Below are 26,898 nucleotides of genomic sequence, written 5' to 3' on the forward strand. Positions count from 1 at the left end.
TTTTGATGAGTGGGTTCGACCATGGAGGTAAAAACAGTTTTTACCTCCATGGTTCGACAGAAAAAAGGCTTTAAGACGAAAACAATGTTAATTCTAGACTCCTATTCCTATTGTGGCTTTATATGATACCATTGGTTACAGTGTCAAGACTGTCAACAGTTCACCTTGAAAAAAAAATGGCGGGAAAAACCGGGAAGAAAGCCGTAATAGATATCAGATCCTGATGGCTCTTTGATATCACAAGTTTACAAAATAAAAACTCACAAGACACTATTCATCAACCAGGGTATCTCCCAAAACAGTGTGAGATTTTTATACTCAATTTGGGAGAATCCAGCCAATCCTCACGTGACAGTATTTCTCAAGAGAACCGTTTTGTACATAGTTAAATATATCGAGCAATGTCAACATGCATGATACAGCCCAATGAATGACGTATCTTGTGGACCGGGAAAACCCTATGGTTAGGGTTAACCCTAACCCTAACCCGAGAAATACTGCATCATATGTAGTATCATACAATACCGTATACTTCTTCACGCAATGCAACTTGCCACATTATAAATTGTCTTGAGAGATGAAAACAAACTTGAGGTCTTGGTGGAGTATCACTGACGCAAATTTAACCTTGCATAGTGAGAAACACTGTTTCGGATTTTGATGAAGTCACGTGATTATAACTTACCAACCGCTTTCGAACTAATCGCTTGGAACGGGCATGTAGGTGTGAACAGCTTCAAAGTGCTTCATAGATTCCCCCCTTCACTACAGAGCTCTCGAATATGTCCAGTTCCTCCGTGGAAATTTGCTGTGCAACAAACGATGAATAAACGCAGGATATTGATTTGATTCCAACAAGTTTTGAAGAACATACATAAATCAATGTAAGTTTCAGTGTTTGGATTTATATATCTCTCACGTATTTAATTACATAATTGATTATTCACAAACTGTGTAGTGCAATATCTTATTGTTTACACCCAAGCAACCGCAACAAACAAACAATAAACACAAACACATTTGTTAAGCGCAAAAACTTTTACAATAAACATTATTAATTAAAATCATGCACTGCTTAATTACTTCATTAGAGCGCTTAAGTTACTTTTAACTTATATGTTTACATAATCACACCCACGTCATGAATATGTATAAACTTATACACAATTATGTCGTCACAAGATAGCATTATTTTCCAAGGTTATAATATAACTGTTACAGGTTTGTAGAGATGCAAAAGCAGTTGTGAATGTAGTCCACGTATAGTGACATCACAAAATATTGCGAAATGCGAAAAATATTCATGAAAATAAAGTAAATAAAACTCCGATTTTTGATAACTCGACAACTGAGCAAGCTAGGAAGCTGGTATTTGGAGTATATCATTCCATGCTTTCCATCACAAATGTTGTGTTACATATAATTGGCAGACCTAGTTGTCCCCCCCCCCTCCTCCACCCTTTAATTTGTGGCTGTCTAGACATATAGAGATTGGTCGGTAAAAGTAGCTCAATTATTAATTTTCGATCATTTATGGACAATCACGATCCGCTTAGCAAATTTCAGCGGGGTTTTTATAGTCCATTGCTTCCCTATTAACACACTTATCCTGTCACGCGATACACGCCCATGCATGATCCAGATACGATACTGGAGTTAACTGGTGTTTCTAGCCCAAGAGACTGAAACATGTCTCAAGAGAATTATACATTTTGTGTATATAGTTAGTGATTTACGGAAACACCTCCTCTCCCACAAGACATACACCCTTGAAGAGCGATATATGTTTTGCCTATATAGTCTGTGTGTATAAGGAAAATTCCATAAATTAGGAAATCAGTACCTCGAGTATAATATTCATGCACACAAATACATAAGGCGTGTTGATTCATACATTATTTCCAGATTTAAACCTCTTTCGTTCTCATCATTTTCTGTTTTTTTTTCTCTCTCTCTACTTTGAGATATAAGTTGAGAGATTATAGGGTGCTACAATGACAAGAAAAAACCTTGTAAAAACGTAACAATTTATTGATGGCGGCACTTCTTTTCAAAATGACACTGGCGGCCAAAAGAGATTTTTTTTTTTTTCGTGTTTAGTTATTTTTTCGATTTCGGTATTAAAGCATTAGTAGGTCGTGAAACGTTTGGAGTAAACGAATATACAAACCGAATCCTGGGAATCCAGTTGGAATTAATAAGTTCTCTGAATTAATCAAGTTCTGATCCCCAAATCATTTCCGCAAGCACTACTTACAGCTGCAAAAATCGTCTTTTGCGGCAATATTTAGAGTATTAGCTAAATTCATGAATCAGCTTCATAAAACCCCTCATGTCTTGCAATATACACCGTAAGAAATAAAGAGAAATTATTCATCTTACCTGAAGGTCAATTAGTTCCTCGGTTGAGTATATGTATTTATATTGTAACGAAGTATTAAACTCAACTAAAATTTTCTTTGAATTCCTTAATCCAAATTTAAAATATAAACTGATTAAATTTATTTTCAAAATAAGTACGGATACTTTTCCTTATTTTCATTTCCTGTTTTTTCTAAATCAATTCTTTGTAACATGAACAGCTGATATTTTAGAAATTTTTGGCGAAGCATGTTGAGAATTAATTCAATGCAAGATAATGTAATGATCATATACCTCAAATTCTTACAGTAATTTGATTCATAGAAATGTCAAATCCGTTTATTTACCAGTTTGAACATGCAAAGTTGTTATAAAACTGCGTTTGAGTTTAGGAAGAAGTATATGTGGAGTATGAATTAAGAACACTTAGAAATAGTTTTGGAAGATTATATGTTTCCAAGTAAGATTATTATTTCCTTTAAGGATGTAGAACATTGAACAAATTATTGTGCATTAGGAAGCAGGACCAAGGACAACTTTGAATGTTTCGAAATACAATGAGGGGATGAGGGGGGGTGAGGTGGGGGGCGAGGTCTTCCTTAATGAAAAGTAATTTCGTTCTTTGCCATTCATGCACTGTTCATCATTTTCAAAGGTTTGCACAATTTTTGGCTCGAATGAAGTTTTTCAATTCAATTCAAACGAAACAAAACATTGATTGAGTATGTAAAGAAAAGTCCGTGAATAAAATAGCAAAAGCGTAAAACAATCACTTGACTTTTGTGAATTTCAGTTGAATTTATTTAAAATAGTAGTCTGTTTTTTACCGATTTTGTTTTTGCTACCCTGAAGGAGCCGATCAGGCTTGTCTTCCCACCCCCCCTCCACCCCCCACCCCCGAGTTGACTTTAAGAGACGGAAACGATCAGAAGGAAATGAGATCTATGGTCTGATGGGCAGTAATTATTAACCGCAGCATGGTGGGTATCCGTAGACCAGTCTAGCGGCGGCTTAATAATTACTCCAGCATACAGTGGATAAACGTTCGCTTCTTATTCTGTTAATCTCTGTTTTTCTTTCCTTCTAATTTGAACATTTTCTACCCGGTAGCTTGTCTCGAGGAATAAGAACATCCCGACAGTAAAGTTCTTTCAAATTGTAGGTGTCGATTTTTCTTCAATTGATTTACAAAATTGCTTTTAATTACTTCAACGAAAAATGTCGCCGACACGGAATACAACTAGAAAAAAAAAAGCCTACAGAGACATTTGCAAGGTTCAATAACCTGAAATATATTTGTATTTTTTTTCTGATTATTTTGGTTTTGGTTTTCTTGATATATATATATTTTTAGTTTCTTGATGTCGTTCAATAATAGGACGACCACACTACACATGGGACGTTCAAACTGACTGTTTTATTGAAATATTTAATCTGTTAAAAGAAACTGATGAATGAAATGAAATTTTCTCCGCAAACATAAGAAATGATTCTGCTTAAGTGTCGGTCAGTCCATCAAAGTAGCAAATAGAAGCTGAAAGGGACTTAACCTTGTAGCTGTACATATTATTCAGTGGTGTAACCAGCTGAGGGGCAGGGGAGGGGGTAGAGTGCCCCACACACACATATTTGAGACACGATGGGCGACGGTGCAAAATCAAAGGGAGCAACAACAAAAATATAAAATGTACTCGAACCTGGGAGATGGGGCCGATGATGGGGGTGGGAGGGTGAGGGGGTCAACTACTATAGTGAATGTAATGTAAAGTCACCCCAAGAATATGTGCGCTATGCTCGCGGTTGCAGTGTGTCTCTGAGTGGCCATATTTTTGTATTCACATATATATATATATTTAAATATGTGATATAACCGGATGGGTTTCGACCGCGTAGGCGCGCACATTATTAATTTTTTCCCCAAAAATTTGGTGAAGTTTTTGTATCAAAAAAGGAAAATTTTAGTACACGATTAAAATACCTGGCTACGCCCCTGATCTTATTGAATTAATTACAATGACAAGATTCCTTCCATAATTCTTTCACAGAAAATTTACAGGTCTGTTGACATGTAATAGTAGTTATGTTTGCATGCAAGTATGCAAATTAGGACGCCATTTTCTTTTTATTCATGTATGTATTTATTTTTTTGTATTTAGGGTGTGTGTGAGCACTAGGGAGGGGTTCCATGGCTTTCACAGAGCATTGCCATAATAAATTTGTACATTTCTGTAAAGGGTTTTTGGTTTTTCATATAAAGATCTCTCAAATGTTCAATTATATCAAACGGAGTTGGACAGTACAGTACAGCGATACTTTTGTACAGAGGCGTATAGCATAAAAGCATATGAAGAAATCAAAACATTATAATAGAGAGGCCCAAGACTATAACATTAAGACATAGACCGTATCAGTGTTATGCCGTGATACAGATGCGATTTGCCTGATCATGTGATTGGCAACACATTACAGCGTGAGCAACTCTTATCGGAATAATCAGATACCAAATTGAGATTCAAAAACAGAAACATAAAACAACACAGAAACTTTTTCGTAACTTATTTGTTCACCAATCCTCCTCACGTAGTCGTTTCTGTTTGTTATTGAATACCCCCTCCCCCCCCCCCCCCCAATAGGAAGCATTCAAGAAGGCGTGAAAACACAACTTACATGTTATGCTCGTTTTAGAATCCTTTACGTATAATATTAATAAGCTTTCATCAATTCTTTCATGAATTTGTTAAGAGTACTTCGACTCTCTCATCGGAAGTTGATTCACAACTCAAAGCCATCTCCGGACATTTACCGTACTTTTGAATGAAATAGATACATCCCAAAGGAAATAATATTTTTTTATTCCTTATTTAGTAAATCATTTATTTCAAAAGTTGTCTACTTTCGAATATTTCAGGAAACGTGTCGTTTTACCTTACTTTTCCTTCGTTCTTTAAAATGGCAGTACACATGAATTAGTATACAAATATAAATCAGATTGCATGGTAAACATAAATAAATGCATTGTTTATGCATCAAATATCAGAGCAACAAATTCAAAACAGATTTTAATTAATATTTCAGCTTTAAGATATGCTCCAAGTATTAAGAGAAATAAAAAACAATTAATCTTGACAGTCACTAGAGATTATTGTTACCATTTATTATTATCATAGATATTGCAGGTTAAAAAAAAATCCCGATGAAGTTTGATACTAGACATCTACAAAGCACGCAACGCAACGCATGCAACAACGACACACATTAAAGTTATGATTATCATTTTATTACAAAAAGGTATAAAACAAAATATATGCAAATTCGACCAATGAAACTGTTATAAATTCAAATAGTTAAATTAACTAGTTTATTTATGCAGATATTCTTTTACTTATTTTCAGATGCTGCCGAGAAACCATTGACACCGTTGTAGCGAATAGGAAACGTCTTTCTGATTTGGGAATTGTTTGTCTGATTTCAAAAAAACAATGGCATCCCAAGTGACATTGTCTCCTCTTTCAAGTTACCCACCGACAAAAGCTTACGTAGATGAGGACATGTTGTCTAACAACCTAACCGGTGAGGCCGGAGGTGATCATTGGCAGAGGATACAAGAACTCCAGACAATGTCTCTATGGGTTATGTTCTGTATTGGTCTCCCTGGTAACCTAACTGTCATCGTTTGGATTTATGTCAATCTTCGCCGTAGATCGCGAATTAACACCATCGTCCTCGGTTTAGCCAGCGCCGATCTGATGGTCTGTTTCTTTGGTATTTTAGCCAACGCAGTCTACATTCCCATCCAACATAACTTTCTATGTAAAATATTCTACTTTTGTATGGGAATATCATTAATGGGATCTCCTAACATGGTGATCGTCATGGCTATTGATAGACACCAAGCGGTCATTTATCCACTCAAGAAGTTCGCCGCCGCTTGGAAGTTAGTTCTGATGGGTTGGTCGATAGCAGTCTTACTGGCTTCACCTCAACTCTTCGTTTGGGCTTTAGTCGAGAAGGGGGGAGTCAAGAGATGTGGGACAACATTCAATCCCGATTCGAGTGGGAAACTGATTTACATTTTGTATATTGCTGTGATTACGTTCCTCATACCGTTGATCTTAATTTGTTACGCCTACTTGAGGATATCGTTGAAGATCTGGGTAAAAGCCCAAGAACATAGCGGCAAAAATAATAAGAAAGGCAAAGTCAACCTCAAACGAAGTGGAAACAAATCTCTCTCAAAAGCGAAAGTTAAAACGCTTAAAATGACGATCGTGATTATCTTTTTCTTCGTATTCTGTACTTTACCTTATTTTGTCATCGAGGTAATTAGATTCATAATCTCCAGTTCGTCAGAGATTAGACATATCTATGGCATTTGTAGCACCCTCGCTGTTTCGAACTCCGCTATTAACCCGTACATTTTTCTTGCGTTTAATCTAACCAAGAGATTTTGGAACGATTTCATGATTCTGGTTGGGAGGAATTGTCCTCCTTGTCGAGGGAGATATTTTCGAGGCACAGACAATTCATTCAAGTCAGTTCGTTTCAGTTCGTCAAATTCAAAGATGGATCCTTCCTCGCGAGGTGTGACCTTCGTATCACGTGTCAATCAAGAAACATCGATTGTACCAGATGATGACGTGGATTCATTGTAATAAGGGTGTCAGGCAAAACGAATGTGTTTAAGAACAATGACATTAGGATGAAGCAACATTTTGGTTTCCTTTTTACTGATTATAAACGACAATCGGCAATTGTGTTACATTCTTCGGTAAACAATGTCGAGAGAAACAACATTTCTGCCTGATGACATATTTCACACTCGATCTTTATGTTGGAATAATAATCACTCATATCTTGATAAGCGGTGGTGTATGTAGTAGCGTGCTGTTCGTCTCCTCCAGATAAAAACTAATGAAAGTTTTATTCGAGTAAATACCAGCTCTCTCCCTATATATTTGACAACTGACGTTATGTTCGTCGCGGAAGTGGTATACGGGTTCACTCATGGTGTATCGTTGCACTGTATGAATCAATTAATCACTGTGACAGGTCGCATGATAAAAGCTTTTGCCATCGTAGAGAAGGGAACATCAGGAAGAGATACAATTCCTGCCGGAGTTACTTTTACAGAAATATAAATAGAGATGGAACGAGATTCCTTGAGGCCCAAAAATGATTTTTCGAATTAACGAGTATTCTCAAGTTGCAGACAAACTAATTCTCTAGTGACGGTGTATTTTGGAATGTTAACAAATGCATTGGTTTAGAGTAATCGAATTGAGGATCAAATTGGGTCGAGCTTATCTGCAGGCAAAAAGAGGGCGACCCAGAGTTTTCAATGGTAGTTGATTTTTTTAATCTGTGGCCATAACTTTGCGAGTGAACTGATGAAGGTCAATTGCAATGGATTTTACGATAAGCCTATATCATCTTGCGGAGGGGATATCCCCTGAGTCTAATCGGATGTGAATAATGTGTAAGTATATAGGGACTCAAGCTTGATGAGAATTCATGGTACGCCGGGATAATGCCACATGAGGGACGCCAATATGGTAAAACGCGGGAAGAAGAAAGGAAAGCCACGTCCGTTGAGTATTTCAACAAAGTTCAGCAGAACAAAGTTCAACTTTCCTCCAAGTATATAACTCTCTTTTTTGAGGCATAGATAAAATTTTAGTCAAAAATAGTTCAGACTGGTACATTATGAACCGACATTTTGTACAAAGTTTGCGGAAGATATATGTGTGCAGGTTATATTACTGTTTTAGAACAAAATTTTGATTTAAACTGGCTACGAAGTACTTAAACATATTTCTGCAATTCCCGCAATCTTTTTGGTTTCGATGATAATCGCAACCTTTGCATTCATGATGGCGTATTTGAGTATGTGTATGTGTCTGTGATGCCCAGCTTGTAAACACGATATCTCAAGAAGGGAAAGTTGGACCAAGTTCATATTTGGTGTGGAGAAGTACCACATTCAATACAAGAATTGTATTGTTTTCGGTGGAGGTCAAAGGTCATTTGGGGTCACCAGGGCCAAATTGTGAAAACATTGTAAACACGATATCTCAAGGAGGGAAGATAGGCAGACCTTGTACTTGGTGTGTAGAAGAACAACATTGAGTGCAAGAAGCCTGCTGTTTTTGGAGGAGGTCAAATTTCATTTAGGGTCACCAGGGGTCAAATTGTGAAAACCGTATAAACATGATATCTCAATATTGGACGCTTGGATAGATCTCATACTTGGTATGAAGGTGTATAACATTGAGTAAAAGAAGCCTTTTGATTTTGGTGTAGGTCAAAGGTCATTTGGGGACAGCAGGTCAAATCATGAAGCCTTCTAAACATGATATTGCAAGAAGGGAACCTTGGACAGATCTCATATTTGGTTTGTGATGTACCATATCAAATTTAAGGAGCCTATTATTACTTTTGGTGGAGGTCAAAGGTTACCGTCAAACATTTACTTCACTCCCTCTTACCTGTCTCTTTACACCAACACAACTTCCTAAACATAATATCGCAAGGGAAGCTTGGACAGATCGCACATTTGGTATGTAGGCTAATTGTACCACATTGAGTATACAAGAAGCCTAATGTTGTGGGCAGAGGTCAATGGTCGTTTGAGTTCACCAGGGGTCAATTGTGAAAACCATGTTTTACACAATAATTCAACAAGGACAGAAGACATATTTAGTATGTTGATGTATCTATCACATTTAGTACAAGAAGCCTGTTGTTGAGGTCAACGGTCATTGCAGGACAGCCTGTGTCATTGTGAATTTATTGTTTTTCACATGCATCACACTACTTTTCACTGTATTACTAAGATCAAGTATGTTGTACACCCTCACCATACATTACGTCAGATTCATGAAGAAAACTGCTCATGTTACACCATCGAAACCACAATGCAGTTTTGCATTCTGGTTAAAATGGTGACACTTTTTTTATTTCAGATTGTCTCAATGTTATTTAAGTTTTGATCGGGATGTACGGAAAGTTAGATCGAAGTAAAGTTAATACCAGTATTTTTGAAAAGTACAAATGCCATATAGATCTCTATTAGCGGCTTCACAGAATCTATTACACAGATCGGGTATGCGGACTCTTAATAAGGCATTAGTCTTGACAACCCTATTAGCCTATAGGCCCTGCATATTGTCCGATCTAGGTCAAGTTACAGTGAGAGTTATGTTCTGTACGGCCCTTTGCTCCAACCGATGTTTCTCTGCGCCTGGTCCCGCAGAAACTTAACTTCTCATGCACAGATTAATATATGCAGAGCGGCATATGCAGACATATATCTAACATGATATTGATGGGCATATAGGTAGTTTGATAAACTGCCAACATTCTTAGAGTTTGGCATATTAGTTTACATGGTGAGATATGGAACGCTGAAAACCAATAGCGGCTTTATTGGGTCGAATGTTGCTAAAACAATCCAGTTGTTTCAGCAATAGTTTATGGTTCTCGTGCTTGACGAGAGAGGGAGGGGATCGGCGGACTATACCCCCCCCCCCGGGACTGGGGCAATTAGGAGGCTCTGTGAAATATGGGGTACAGAATAAATGTCATTTCATTTCGTTATATAAACTTAAACCTAAACTAAGATTTTAAAAGACTCGGTGACATCAAAGATGTCATTTCTGGTGACATATAATTGTCCCAGGGGCTCAACCTGGAAGATCATACAACAAAAGGATCTAAGTTTAAGTCATAACAAAGTATGAGAATTAAGAATATAAAGATGAACAATGTTTCAATCCCCAACATCATATACAGCAGCATTTCTTGTTGATCAATTGTTTTAGTGTATTGCTAATTAATCAATGATTTCATGAACGGATTTAGGCCAACACTGGTTATCTATAGGTAATTAATCCCCAACTTCATATATAGCGGCATTCCTTGAAAAGTTTGTTTTAGTATATAAGTAATTATTAATTTATGAGGTTATGTACGGATTAAGCCATCAACAGCATGTGTGACGTCACTGGTCATTAGGTAATGACCTTAACTAAACAAATTTCAAACCTCAACCACGGAACTAGCGCTTAGGATGACAGGAGTGAGGAGGCTGACCAACACGCTTGTTCTGTATAATATAATTTTATTTTAATGTTGGAATTCGGTATACCTTTTAATTGAGAGTTGCGGTATAAACCCAAACGGAAAACATATTTACAGTGTTCTTGGCTTTCCAAAACATATCTGTAGGGAGATCAGACCAAAAGCCCTGCATATTGGAGTCCCTTGGCATATCCAGTATAACACTCTATTAAACTATACTAAAGAGCTTTTTGGTCTCAAGTGATGTATTTAGTTGAATGTTCCCTTCGCCAAGAGTTGTCCTCAAGAGGGGGCCACTTTAATTTATGATGTGTTTATTGAGCTTAAGGCAAAACCTATAGACGCTTATTTGATTCTGTTCCAGATTAAACATAAAATACTCAAACTGCACTTTATTTCAGAGTTCAAGTGACAATGTGCTAAAGGGGTTTATATTCTAGGAATGACAAATTTATTATTTCAGTTATAAACTGTCACCATTCTGATATTTCAGGTCTATTTCAAATATAGAAATATGGGTCGCAAAAGATATAGGAATCATACACTTTTGTGTATCATAGAATTATGAAAATTTTGAAAACAAAGACCCTCGAAGATGGGATAGAGTCCTCCTTTAAGATCGAATCGACGGGTGTTCAGTCTGGAGAGAGGGGGTTTGGGTTGGGGGTGGGGTGGGGTTATTAACTGCGAAGGGTAGTGTGATATGAGTCTTTGATCTGAGGAAGAAAACCGCAGAATCACCTTAAAAATGTTCCGGAAAGAATTGACTGTCTGTGTATTCTGTACCAACAATTCCCGCATTTGGATATTAATAATTAATAATTTATTGTTTATAATAAAACAAACGGCCCTCGCTTTCAAAACATATATTTAATAGGTAATTATTTTTGTGTTTTTTTTCACAAAGATATAGCAAGAAATGCATTGTTCTTTGAAAGACACTTAATTAGAAACTCATCATAAACGGAAATAAAAGAAAGAAATGTTTGAAAATTGTAATTATTAATGTCTAGACGTACAGCCACCAACATCGATGTTAAAATTGTTGAAATCTGTTCTCCTTGGACACTGGTTTTGTAAACTTTGCACTCACTGCAGTTCATCAATTGTAACAACTTTCAGAAATACAAAATACATATTGGATAGCGAGGGTTTTGAAATGTCTTTTTTCTTTGGTTTACGGATTTAGATTGTCTCAGCTACATAGTGTTTGTGTTTTATATTATATATATATATATATATTCATTTGCCTTTGTCGTTTACCTCCATTTCATTAACAAAAGTGTGTCCGAAGTATCTCTTTCGAGATCCGGCTTTAGGAATCACAAATGACTTCGAGTTGTTTAGAATCATGTTTGATCTCTAGAGTAAGGCAAAATATGTCACCAAAAACAGAACTAGTATTGTTCGATACAGGTGACAAACGCCTACAGTGGAATTACGACCTTCCTTACCGGTTTCGAACCTCTGGACATACAATTAACGTCCATAGCCAAGTTGGTTAGGGGGTCCGCCTATAAAGCGGGAGGCCCGGGTTCGAATCTCGGTGGAGGCTGGAAGTTTTTTCACTGTTCTGGATTTTCCAACTCACTACGATTTCAATTCTATATATAAATATATAAATATATATATATATATATATATATATATATATACATACATATATATATATATTTATATATATATATTTATATATATATATTTATATATATATATATATATATATATATATATAATAATAATAATAATTGAAATAGTAGTGAGTTGGAAAATCCAGAACAGTGAAAAAACTTCCAGCCTCCACCGGGACTCGATATAATATAATGAAACTACTTATATCATACAGGACGCACAAATGATTGCTACTGTCACCAATATCTTTAATACACAGAATCACTGTGGCTACATAGTCTGTATTATACACACTCTTCTTGTTACCTCCAGCATAAGCTAAATCTTCTGATTCAAGAATTAAGACACAACCAAAGATTTCCAAAATCATGTCTGCTGTTGACCTTTCCCCGAGAACTGAACTTATGTCTATACTGCATTTAGTTTCATGTCAATGATCCTTCGACCAAATATAAACCTTTTATACGGTACATCCTAATACAATGACAAATCGGAAATAATTAGAGAAATGATGGGTTTATTAGTACCCGAAGCAAGTATCCTTTTACTCGATATTATTATGACGTCAGTAACATCGAGATGCTCTGAAAAGACTTTAGAATAGTGCAAATCATAACAATTATATGACAAAAGAAAATAGTAAAGCTAAATCAGAGTGATGAAATTGTAATAGATGCCCCAAAGGAAGAAGTTATTATGATCTAAGATACGTGTCTGCTATATGTAGATTAGTACTAACATGAAACACAAGCCTAGTACAGTCTCGATATTTCTTCTTGCTGGAAACTGTGGCAATATGTGATGTGATTAGCAACGAGCAGTGTATGAATATTCATTTTATCTATTACATATATATATATATATATATATATATATATATATATATATATATATATATATATATATATAAATATATATATATATATATATATATATATATATATATATATATATAAATATATATATATATATATATATATATATATATATATATATATATATATATATATATATATATAAATAGTAGTGGTCCATACTGATAATATAAAAGATAAACAAGCGAATATTTTTAACAACGACATACTGCTATATTTCGGAGTGGTCACCACTCCATCGTCAGGCAATTTCCTGACGATGGAGTGGTGACCACTCCGAAATATAGCAGTATGTCGTTGTTAAAAATATTCGCTTGTTTATCTTTTATATTATATATATATATATATATATATATATATATATATATATATATATATATATATATATATGTATATATATATATATATACATAAATGGTATATAACACAAGATTCCAATGGGCTAGTCAGCTTTTAAAACTGTTAGTCGAACGACATACTGTGTGTGGATAAACTATCCTTCTAACAGCCATAATGTTTTTACCTCGGTCAGGACCAACGTGGCTATAGATCAGCTAACCAAGCAAATAATTCATACCGTTGTTACACACACTGTCTGCTTCTTAACCAGTCACAACACCGTTCCATGTAGCAATATATGTTAGTTATAACCAGTTGTATATTTTGAACAAAGCGAGAAGGTTTTTTCGTTCTCAGAATTGAGTGATAAATTAAGCGCGTTATTTAAAAACCTTTGGGTTACAGTCTTTATCGATTTCAGGATTTTGTAATTAGACCAAACTGTCTGTGTGTTTGGAATATTTGATTTGCCTTGCAGGTCTTCGATATACTATTCTTTCGAATGGCGATAATGTAGGTATATGATTGTATTACCCTTAGCAACTCTAATTCCTGTAGTGGAATGTATACGTTTACATACTACATGCATATGTTGGTAGTTCCGCTCTAAACCATTGTAAGAATTAATGGTTTCGATTGAAACTAAGGCTCCTTTACTTTGTCAACATTATATAACAAAACACTTGATGATAATGTTTTCCTCACCTGTTTCTAAGCCTTCGATATGAAAGTTAATCGAAAAGGATTTGTATAAATTTTGTGAGTGTTTGCGTGAGTATCAAGTTACTTCATTATATATATATTTTTTATGATACCTTGATACCGCAAATGGGATTAAAATTCAAATCATAATTATATAAGACGATAGAAATAAGCTATGAATATGTTTGGATCGCTATTGTTACGGAACATTTTACGAGTGGTGCAATCCAAATGTAGTTTGTCCGATCATGTGTAGAACGTAATGGAAGTTATGATACTGTTTGAAATTTAAAACCAACCGACTCAAACTCCAGGTTCGATCAAATCATTTGTGAATATTTTTCTTATTATTCTTAATAAAATGTAAAGATTAATAGGACTTTTTTAATCCTCATTTTTCTTGGAAATAGTGAGGTGAATGAGGGAGAACGTGTTGTTCAATTAATACTGCAATTAATACTTCGGTAATCACATTATCACTTAAGGATAAACATCTTTTAAATGAAGTTCCTCATTCTTAAAACTATGTAATATACTAGTTTTGGTCTTATTTATATATTTTAATAATTTGTCAACCGCATAGGTTTATGGCATGTGCTCACCGCTTATGCGCATTGTGGTATATTCAAAATATTATGTTTTTCGTAATATATTCTTGAACATTGACTTTCATCATATTCGTTAATTGCGTTAATTGGTTGAATTAATTCCCCATTGGCGATGGTATATTTACTTGTTTTGAATCCGTGTTAAGTAACTTCTAACTTAAGTTGAAATAATAAAAAAAAATTAAATAAGAAAGTTTTGGTTTGTTCTTATAATGTTCTATTCTGTATTTAATGTATATTGTAACAGATCCCCAGAATATATATCACATTTATATAGCCAAACAATTGGTGTCATTCTACTTTTTGAAGTCTTTGTCTTACATATTTTCTATATTGCTTCAATGCTTCTAAATAAAATAGTACATGCAAAACTGGCACATAAAATAGTCGAAACTTTGGCATCTTCAAAACTAAACTTTTTCTGATGAAGACCCCCAAAAGCCCTGTACCTATTTCTGACCCCTCACTTGTGATAGGTCCCTACGCCACTTAACTCTTCACCTATGTAGGGAGATTCTTCCTCTTGTTAAATAATGTTTACAGAAGATTTTATCGCAGGTATATTAACAGCAAGAACACGTTAGACACGTTTGTATAGATGTGCGATATTGTATGTACGTGTTTTGATAAATTAATATGCAATATTATTTTAACACATATTCAAAGAGACAAGACTCAATATGTCGAAGCTTTATTAGTTACAGACAATCAATTAATTACAGACAATTAAATGACAAGATATTAATTACAGAAATTACAGACATAAATTTCCTCAATAATGCGTCCGAATTTTCCAAACAGTTAGTGGGGTAAGCCTAATGTGTACGTTAATGACTCGTGTGAATATTTTGTGACAAATATGAAGTTTGAACAGTAAAGAGTTATTTTATTTAGTTTGTTTTGATTATTTTTTTTATCTCACCGATAAAAAATAACATTGGGTTGCATAGCACACCTTTAAGTGTTATTTCATTCCAACAAATTACAATTTTGATAAGGCCAAATTCTTTCTTGGGATGAAATTTTCATGGCTGAATGACAAGTTTATATTGCGTGACCTAGAATGCCTGTGTATGTATACGTTAATAGCCTATATGTGAATATTTTGTGAGCAAAATTTTTTTATTTTTAACAGTAAAGATTTCAGATTTATCTCACCGATCAAAAAAAAACACTTGCTTACATTGCACACCTATCAATGTCGTTTCTTTCCAACAAATTACAATTTCATATTCCAGATTCATATTTCAGATTCACTCTTGGGATGAAATTTTCCATAACTGAAAGACAAGTTTTTCGACCGAGGTCGAACTGATTATTTTGTTTTAATCTGAATTTATAATAACAAGCTCATTTTGCCGAGTATTATTATTATCACTAAGTAACAACGTCCTTGGATAGAACCTGGCGTAGGCGTAAAAGGAATTGAAATTTAATAAAATGCGTATCAATGGTTTGATTTATTTAAATATTATTCCTGGTAAATACGTCAAGATATTATAAAGTCTTTTATTTTTCATATTCGTTAATTTGATAGTAATCTGTTGTTTGGATGACAATGCAAATGACAATGAATACAGTAAAGAGAAATATAACTTTTATCTAATATCCATATCTATCTCCATACCTCATCAAGCTTCCTATATATATATATATATATATATATATATATATATATATATATATATATATATATATATATACTCATGATATGTACCTTAGGTCGACAGTTTATGGTAAAAAAGTGTACCTTAGGTCAACAGTGTACCTTAGGTCGACATATATATATATATATATATATATATATATATATATATATATATATATATATATATAAAGTTAGAAGAAAAGGAAATTATTTTCGGAGGTAATCGGAAGAATAAGTCTCAGTCTTAAAGGTGGCGTCAATCAAAAGTTGCCAATAACAGAAAAAAATAATGCGTGACGTCATTTTCTGCGTATATACGACATAAAGATCTAATGAAAAACAAATATTGAATGGGAATCTGACGGCGAACTTTTGATTCTTCTTCCGTGCATATTAACAGTACAGGACACCAAACAAAGATGGCGGAATTCGTGAACATCCTATACCCTGCACCTATATGCGTATTGTGATACATTTCTATGCCACTGGAAAATAATATCGTGTGATTCAAGATGTGGATCTGGTAAGTAGACTTAAACTTTCTCTAGATCCAGTGCACTTAATAACACGGTAAGGTTACTCAATGAAGCCTGTATATGCTGGGTAAGATTTTATTGCTATCCGATGTGGTGGGAATGCGAGCAACGAAGATAAATACCGTATATTAAAGCCATTATAAGAAAGGCAAGTCGTGTGATTGGGGAAAGTCAGCCAACATTGGCCTCGTCCGATACCAACAGCTTCTAGAGCAGGGTGTCCCTAACTTTATCCCCCACGAACCCCTGTGGATGTCAGAGTTGTCCACGAACCCTCAACTTTTCGAGACACGATCTGAGTCATTATTATACTATAATACGCATAACAGTGCTTCGTAAAAGATCAAGTGTCACATGCATGGTACAGTACTACTATGGCAACAACGCGAAAAGAGTCTGCCGATAGGTACGACTTTTGAACATTACTAAATTATATGATATATCAGATTTTAGTTCAACAAAAAGTACTCTAGTTTTGACTTTCAGATCTGTCTCACGAACCCCCTGGGATGGACTCACGCACCCCCTGTGGGTTCATGCTCCCCAGTTAGGGGGCAACATGTTGTCCCACTTCGTAGGATGAGATAAGAGGTTTCCATTGGCCAGTACAAATCGACTCTTCTGCTCATTTATACCACAATACATAAAACTTCATAACTCACATTCCAAACGTCAGAGCTTGCCTATGTGGTACCTTTTGTTTGGTCCCTGTTTATTGCCTTCTCCATTGTATTGTTTTAGGATTGTTTGTACATGTCTTTATAACTATATATTTTTGTATATTTATTTATATTGTTTACTGTTTAAAGGAGCATTCAATAAGCTATTGTTAGGTTCAATAATGTTATCTTATCTCTTATATTATATGCAACCTCCATCTAAAATGGATAAGAGAATATGAGAACAGGATCGTAAAATATGTTCTGATTGGTAGGAAAATACATCATGTGATTCAAGGAGCGGATCTAGTATACAGTTTTACACCTTCTGTATAGGCTATATAAAATACACTGGTATAGTTTACTCAATGACTGATTGGTAAAAATATGATTGGCAATCTTCACTCGAAAATGGATGCAACAGAGACTATGAGAAAAAAATATGAGAGAATCGTAAAAATCGGTATGAATTGGTTAGAAAATACTCGTGTGAATCAACAGTTTTGATATTCAAACGCACGTATAGGGTTTATGCACACTTGTATACAATGTATACTTACACAGTAAAGTTACTGATATCTGATACCTGATAAAAAAAAAACACTATCAATAAAGTTTAATCTAACACGGATGAGTGAATTCCTATTAGACCGGTATCATCAAAAGTATCAAAATTAAGCGAAACTTTATTTTCCGGTTGTTTGTGATGAAATTCGTATGAGGTCAGTTATGACGTCACAGATGAGAAGATGATGATACAACTTATATGCAGTGAATTATATATTTAGCTATACTTGGTATATTTCTTAACGAATGTGAAGAAATTATGTGTTTGTTTGTCAGGTTTGATACATTTGTGTACTTGTTTCTGATAAATATTTATAACTCATTAGCTGTTGCTGATGTTTACAAATCTATAACAGTCAGCTGTACAACTTCATACAAACCTCGACTTAATTTTTTTTTTGATCTATATTATAAATAACATTTTCCAGTTAATAAAAAAAAGTACATAAAAGGATAATCTTAAATTATCTATAATTATCTTTAATCTATAAATATCTATAACTATCTATAATTATCTATAATTATCTATAACTATCTATAATTATCTATAATTATCTATAACTATCTTTAATCTATAATTATCTATAACTATCTTTAATTATCTCAATGTTTTTTTTTTTTGTCCTACCGATATTGTTAATTCCTTGCTTGGAAAAATAAAGTCGCAATTTAAGGACGTTAACAATAACAATTTCCATGAAGCAATAAACCCTTGCACAAGATCGTGATACGTGGCGGAGGTTAATCACTGAGCAAATCGGATAGACAAGACTCAACTTACTATTACTATATTGTTAACTGCACTGACAAATAACTGATAACATTTCCTATAACCATATGCCCATAATTAATTGAGAAATCTTCTGTATGTAAAACAATCCCAGTTAGCCGATCGTACAATATAGTTACAATCAGAAAATAAATATCCTACTATATATTATGTACAGTTCAATTAAATTAAAATTTGCATGCAGTGTACTCAGCACACACGGACTGACCCCCCACCCACCCCACCCACCCCACCCCAACCCACCCAACCCACCCCTCGCCCATGTATGTTTCGCTCATGCAATTCGAAATCCCTGAAACCAAACATGAAAAACCTTAAATAAATATTGCATATTTACAAGAAAGGAAAGAAAAAAAAAGTAACATGAGATATTTTTGTGTGAGCTAATGCTGTTAGCTCACTGTCAAAAACTGGACAGCCGTAAGATGACATTGAACAGGAAGCGACATGCACGTCAAAGCACCAAGGACTTCTTATAAACTTCTTTCTCTCAAATAGAGAAAAAAAAATCGCGGGTCCAATTTCTCTGTTTTATTTTTACTTTACATATTTTTCATTAAGTTTTGACGAAAGGTTATAACCTATCCATCAAAAAAACTGATGTATAGGCAGGAACGTTTCGTTCGTTTTCGTTTTTACCTCTGAGGGGTTTTCACTGAAAAGACCAAGAATGAGGGGAAAGGAGATTCCATGGAACGCGAAAAGGACAACAATATATATATATATATATAATGATATGATTTATGATTCATCACCTATAGGTATAAATTTATACTATGAAACGTGAGAGCAAAATAAAGGAATGTGGGGTTCCGCAGGGGGTTGGGGGGGGGGGTAAGCTGACATCTCTTCCTGATCAACTCGATAAACATCAATAATTAAAAGGGGATTGGTTTTACAAACATCATGCCAATGGATGTAAAAAGCAAGAAAACAGAACAGATGTCACCCGAAAGTATAGAATGTAGAAATCGCATTTCTACCCTTTTATCAAGCATTGAAACTGTTTCTAAACAATACTTTTGTACAATGGCATATGGTACGCAAATGTGGTTTAATGCAAACTGATCAAAATATTTCATAGTCACGTGACTGTCAGAAAGGAAAAGGGAGTGGGGTATAAGAAAAATAATGTTAATGCGTATAATTGAATACAGTATAGCAAATGTGACCATTTAATTTTCGCGAAATGAAGATTGTGTTTGATACGACGTGTGCGCATTTTATCTTTGTTTATAAAGAGATGAAATTCTAATTTATTCTTAACCATTCTGTGAACTTATATTGTATGATGAATAATGCCTATTAGCTTCTCAGACTCAGTTCACAAAAGGCCTATTAAACGCTTGCTTTATATTCTCATCATCTCCTGCTGACAATTTCATTAGAACACCTGGCCAAGGACGGAGGAACATACCAAGGTTTGAGGAATCTTCCAACATCACAGTGACATTCTATCATTATAGCCTACTTCTGAATGCATCAATCCATCCACCTGCACACTGAGACACTTACATTGGGAGACATGGTAATTGAGTGAGATATGTTTGTAGTCGGAATACTCCAGGACAACTCGTTTATGGCATCCCAGGACGACTCGTTAAGGCCTCTATGACACAAAGGGACAACTCGTATGGGCCTATATGACACAAATGGACAACTCGTATGGGCCATTATGACATCCCAGGACAACCCACATAAGCATATATGACATCTCAGGACAACCCATATTGGCCTATATGACATCTCAGTGCAACTCACATAAACCTATATGACATCCCAGGACAACCCATCTAAGCCTATATGACATCCCAGGACAACTCGTATAGGCCTATATGACATCCTAGAGCAACTCGTATGGGCCTATATGACACCCCATGACAACTCGTATAGCATTACCGGCATACGACATTCCAGGTCAATTAGTCTCTTGTCTCAGGACATTTCAGCCTACTAGACGCTATCACCTTTTAAACAGAAGACATAGACGTATAATATAGTCTACTTTACCATTACTGCTGTGGAAAACAAATATTAGCCACATTGGGCTTGTTGGGCAAGAGGAGAAACGTTGTAGAGATATGACAGAATATTACTTGATTAACATGACTGGTTGACCAGCTGAACATCGATATAAAACATGCATCCAGACAATGTAACAGATGACGTGAAACGCATGCATTTTGTGCACTCCCCCCCCCTTCACCGCCCCTTCCCCTTCCCTCTTCCCCCACATCCGAGGCAGAACCGTCTTTCGTCGCCCATGAGTCATATCTCGTACAGCTTGTTATCAAAACAATACCACTCATATTTAGTATCTTTGCGTGCCATTGCTCACATGCATATGTAGTTATTATTGCAAAGTTCAGTGCCTCATAGCACAATAAACAGACATTTGTTTACCCTTTAATGGAAAATCTGAAGCATTTACCCTCATTCGATATTAGCAAATCCTTTCACGTGTGAGGCACCTTCGGAGTTGTCCTGTTGGTGTTATTGCCAAAGGCAGACATTGCGTCAAGAGTAGAAAATTTAAAAAGTTATTAAAACCTCTTAGAGTCTTTGTGTCTGCATTAGACTGCTCTTCAATTGCTTATCTGGAAATGTAAGGAATTCTATAGAATTAACAGACTTTTGTATTTCCCACATTAACTACTTTTACACTAATCTGTGGCGCGGATATTCATGCCGTCAATGCATATGTCAGTTTTTTTTTATATTTCCACCAAGGTATACCTAAAGCTACATGCAATGACCGTGTAACACAAGTGGTACTCACAACCTGAAGTTTGCCACTCAGAAAAATAGCATGCATGTGTATGTGAGTGAAGTTCTTAAAAAGTAGGCCAACTTCTTTAAAGTTGAAGGAAAGAGCTTATGGACAGGTAGTCAGGCAATTGTGTTTATATGAACCAATTACTCTTTCGTGGCAATAACTTTGATGAGCAAAAATTTAAATATTACCGTTTTTTTAAATTATTTATTATAAGGGTATATATAGTGCTCTGGGGCAATGTATTGAATTTCCCATCGCCTTGCATGTTATTACCATGTCTTTAAAGAACAGTTCCATTTTCCATGGCGGCGGAGATCTCTTTGATTATGTATGTCGAAAAAAGGGCTTGATCAACTTTAGAAGACAGTTTCATTTCCTTAATGCAAAAATAGGAAATAAACATTTCTTGGAAACTCTATACAAACTAAAAAAACAGAATAATGAAAGATGATCTTTTGAGGTTAAATAGATTCCTCTGTTGCCAAATTTGTTTTTGTTTAGTAACGATCACAGGTCAGAGAAATAAGTGAGGATCTGTATTAGCAATGCAGAAGGTATTGTGCGTCATTTGTATTATATTTTTTATTTACATGCACAGTTTCTAATGAAAAAGGAGATATTCTGGTGATTTTACGAGATTTCGACGAAAATTTCTATAAATTATTCTTTTAAAGTGAAACTTAATTCCCCCAGATAGCATGTTAGTTATCGCGGAAGAAACGAGGTATTAAAAATAACTTATTTTAGTTTTAGTAAAGGTATCTGGCAATCTCGACTTCATCTTAATACTTGAACAGAAATACCTTATTCATTATCTACAAGTCATCTACCCCAAAGTTAAAATAATCAAATATTTTTGATTTTTGATGAATTCAAAGTACATTAACATTAAAGCCAACTCTCCAATATTATATCTATCAATAGCAAGATGATTAAAAGAAAGTCAAGCTTATGAAGAACACTATATACTGTGCGTGACATGACATACCACCTGTGCTTCTTTCCTGCAGAAATGAAGGGTTTCTCTGACGAAAATAGATAACCTTCAAAACATCAATATGTATATTTACGAACAAAGATATGGAGAAAAAAATGAAAATTGAGTCAAAATCGAATCAGAATGTATCTTGGAAATGACAGGGACATTTTATTAGTACCTTCAATATCTACCAAATGTGCTAGAATCGGATAAAGTTTAAAAATAAAAGCATACATATATAACAATTTCTGAAGGTTTTGAAATGTGATGTTTATTTTAGGTATTCATAAGATTGGAAACAAATGTTGTGTTCCCAAACGTGTAATGTGGAATCTTTAAGCAGATCTTCAAGATATGAACTGTTTCATGTGCAGAGATGAAGAAATGGAATATATTTCCTCATTATCCTTTCTAAGTGGAACCTTAGTAAACATAACAAGAGATGGAACCCTATGATATACTATATACCCATATCGTATAGTTTGCCTCATTTTCCTTTCAAAGTCAAACCGAGGCTTATTAAGTAGAGTGTCGATTATTTCAAAAATTTGACCTCGGAGAGAGACTAAACGTCTCATCTTAGCCTCAAAGTCTGACATTTACACGCCGGATTAGTTGTCTGAAACTCTCAGCTAATGAATTGATCCTGACAGAAAAGGCACCCGGCGTCACATAATGCCTCTTTTACGACAGTTTCAGGACACGCATCGTTGAAGTTTTCCCCTTTCTTGTTTTTTTGCTTGACCCTTCTAGGAAACACCAAAAGGCCCGCATAGTTATCCACTTCTGGTTATACGGTTAACCGTTTCACGTATCACTTTCTAGGACATCACCTTGGCTCCTTGTTGGGGTTTTCTTTTTCTGTTTGTTACTTTGCCTCAAATAAATTCAATTTATTGTTTCATTTGTCACAACTTAATTAGAAAAAAAATAGGCGAAACGACTGAGGAGAAGAAAAAGAGACTATTGTGTTGTAGAAGTTCTATTACTATATTGTCTGAGATATTATTGTGGGCCTATAAATTGTTTTATTGTGGGCATATACGTTGTTTTGTGTGAGCCTATACATTTTTTTATTGAGGGCCTATACATTGTGTTATTGTGGACCTATACATTGTTTTTGTATGGTCGGGAAGACGGGTGTTTCTTTTCTGAACCGGAAACATTCAAAATATGAAGAATTTTCAGCCGAGTTGGACGATATTTGCTTTTTTTTATACAAAATTTAAGTTTCTGCTTGTTTCGGCATAGCGTTTTCTGTCTGCCGTGATTTGACATATATGTTCCAAGTACACTGCGACACACAAAGATATCCTCTGAAACATTGACAAGTAATCTTTATAGTTGTACACCACTTATATCCTTAGCTATTCGGACGGGGTAAGGAGTGCAACTAATGCTTTTATAGCTATTCGGACGGGGTAAGGGGTGATATTAATGCTTCTGTATCTATTCGGACGGGGTAAGGAGTGCTATTGATGCTTCTTTAACCATTCGGACGCGATAAGGAGTGCTATTGATTCTCCTGTAGCTTCTCGGACGGGGCAAGGAGTGCCATTAATGTTTCTATAACTATTCGGACGGGGTAAGGAGTGATATTAATGCTCCTATGGCTATTCGTACGGGGTAAGGAATGCTATTAAAGCTTCCAATGGCTATTCGGTCGGGGTAAGGAGTGCTATTAATGCTCCTATGACTATTCGGTCGGGGTAAGGAGTGCTATTAAAGCTTCCAATGGCTATTCGATCGGGGTAAGGAGAGCTATTAATTTTCTATAGCTAATCGGACGGGGTAAGGAGTGTTATTAATGCTTCTATAGTTATTTGGACAGGTTAAGGAGTGCCATTGATGCTTCTATAACTATTCGGACGGGGTAAGGAGTGCTATTAATGCTTCTATAGCTATTTCAATTTCAAAGATAAATCAGCTTTAAATTCTCTAAATCTTTGGAATATTAATTCATGGCTAAACTGATAATGACCTCAGCTCCTCAGTGAATGCCTTTATGTTAAACGTTAATCAATTGTTATATAACTTCTAACAGATCAACCAAATCATGTCGTTTTAACTTCACATTAACAACACAACATTCTTATTCTTGTTTTTCTTCATAAATTGAAATTTTTATAGAACTAGGCCTATACAGAACATGCATGGACTAATAGCAGTGATATGTAACAGTTTACATCAAAATAAACTTTGCGGCTTAGTCAACCTTTGTGAAGTACCGGTAACTAATAACGTTACTGCATGATAATATATTAATAAGAAGAATATTAATTAATTAATCAATTAATGAATATTATATTGTCAATGGAATAGAAATTATATACAGTTCATTATAATCAATAGTTCATAATTTGTAAATGACAATTTATTTCCTTGTATGAAAAAGTATAATAAAAGCAGACATGCGGTAAATTTAAGATTGAAAATTCTATTGGGTACTGGATAATTAAATTATCCATTGATAAGTTATAGATACACCATTTAATATTTCCATTGTTTCCCGTTTATAACCATTCTAAGCAGTCGATGGATATGAAGGTGAAAGAAATAATCAGCGTTTATGTCACTGAAAGGAATTAATATAGGACACTATTAGCCAAGAATCCGCCGCTTACTTTCCGTTTAATATTCTTACCGCAAAATTATGAAACTTGAGAATATTATTTTCAATGGATAATTAATACCATTGATTCACATACGAAATTTATCTTTGAGAACTGGTATGCTCATCTCTCTCTCAAATCTTAAATTCACAGGCCTGGAGAAAAAAAAATATATATCCTTTTGGGACGAAAATTTGCAGGAAAACTGTACTTATTAAAGGCAATCATACCGTATACGTGTGAGTTACATATCTGAAGAGCATGGGAGTTTCGTGAAATCGCATCTTTGTAAATTCCCGCAGAGACAATTAAGAAATAATATAAAAATTCATAATAATGGAGTGATATTTACACGGGAGACGCACTTATATTTAATATAACGATATAAAAATCTGCTAAAATTGATATAAACTATCTATTTTTACTCTTCGAAAACTGATTACAAAACATCAAAATTTCCGCCGAGCCGCGAACATCAAGATCCCTAGAGGATTTTGTGTGATACTGTTTTGGTACTTAAATAGTAAATTGATCACCTTTAACAAAGTAGATTTTGAATCCGGCATATTAAAATAACGATGCACCCATTCCTCACCACCCCCCCCCACCCCCGACCCGCATTGGAGTTAATATATTCAATGAAGATTTTTAAAAAAACGTACAGAAATTGAATTCATTGTTTTTGTGTTGTGTATAGTGGTTCCCTTATCAAAGAATAAATTTTATTAAAGTATACTTACGATATTGCATCTAGTCTATTGTATCACGATTCCAATATTTGGCTTTATTTATTTGTTTATTGAAAGTTTTATTTGAAAACATCATCTTGTCAGTTTGTACTTTTCAAAATTGTATAGAATATTATACAACAGATATTGATCATTCAATGTACCCTGTATATAATACAACAGGTTAGTTGCAGATATTTCACACTCAGCTATACTAGAACAGTTCGTTAAGTATAGGCCTACTGTAGGTGTGGAGTGGGACATAACATTATTTGGGAGAAACCTACGTTAGATTAGACAAGCTGAAAACAACAAGCAACTATGAAATATGAATAACTTGTTTAATGTGCCTTATCTTGTCTAGAACCTTCCAACACATACAAACACAGGTAAACAACAAGAACAAGCCAAATACTCAATGTAATGAACAGATAAACAACCTCAAAGTCTAAACACCAACAAACTTTCACCAGACAAAGACATGCTACTATAGTGACCGTGTCAAAGGTCACCATAGGGGTCGGAACGCTAAAAACGCGGTAACCTGTACAGATTGTCAACTTCTACAACTATACAGACCCGTTCAGTGATCAGCGGCCATAACATGAAAGTCTTGAAATGACCGGCCATTCATTCGGCACCTCCCACAAAACTATCAACACATTCGCGACCAAGAGGAAACACCCTTTCCGATGCCTTACTGTGGTGATAATGTTGATACAGGGTTAAAGATATACGAGATTTTCAATCGAAACAGCTATTTGTGGTGATTTTATTCAATTTTCGAAAGCAAAATGGATAAAAAATCAAACCGCAGCAAGGTTTTAAAAAAACACATCATTTATGACTTTATCAATTTTGGATGAAATTTTTAAAGTTGGGAAAGAAATTTAAAATGCTGCTCTTTGGGATTAGCACAACATCTTATTGATGTATCGCAGCACCCAGGGCAGCTATAGCTTGATGAATCTCGACTTGGAAAATATATAAACGAATTAAATGTGCCT

At 34.8% G+C, this 26,898-nt stretch overlaps 1 protein-coding gene and 1 long non-coding RNA gene across 3 annotated transcripts in view; one reads left to right on the top strand and one right to left on the bottom strand.

Moving 5' to 3' along the window:
* LOC139979115 (neuropeptide S receptor-like) overlaps window positions 1-9,768 on the top strand; it is a 51,049-nt gene extending 41,281 nt beyond the window's left edge. For both annotated transcript variants that reach the window (XM_071989804.1, XM_071989803.1), the window contains exon 2: window positions 5,754-9,768. In XM_071989804.1, coding sequence (XP_071845905.1) covers window positions 5,841-7,013 — 1,173 coding nt within the window. In that variant the 5' untranslated portion in view covers window positions 5,754-5,840 and the 3' untranslated portion in view covers window positions 7,014-9,768. The remainder of the gene's footprint in view (window positions 1-5,753) is intronic.
* LOC139979120 (uncharacterized) overlaps window positions 1-26,898 on the bottom strand; it is a 94,688-nt gene that overhangs the window by 54,708 nt on the left and 13,082 nt on the right. The window contains exon 3 of the long non-coding RNA XR_011797088.1: window positions 686-808. This is a non-coding gene — a long non-coding RNA (uncharacterized lncRNA). The remainder of the gene's footprint in view (window positions 1-685; window positions 809-26,898) is intronic.

The sequence above is a fragment of the Apostichopus japonicus genome, chromosome 13, assembly GCF_037975245.1.
Source record: "Apostichopus japonicus isolate 1M-3 chromosome 13, ASM3797524v1, whole genome shotgun sequence".
Taxonomy (NCBI): Eukaryota; Metazoa; Echinodermata; class Holothuroidea; order Aspidochirotida; family Stichopodidae; genus Apostichopus; species Apostichopus japonicus.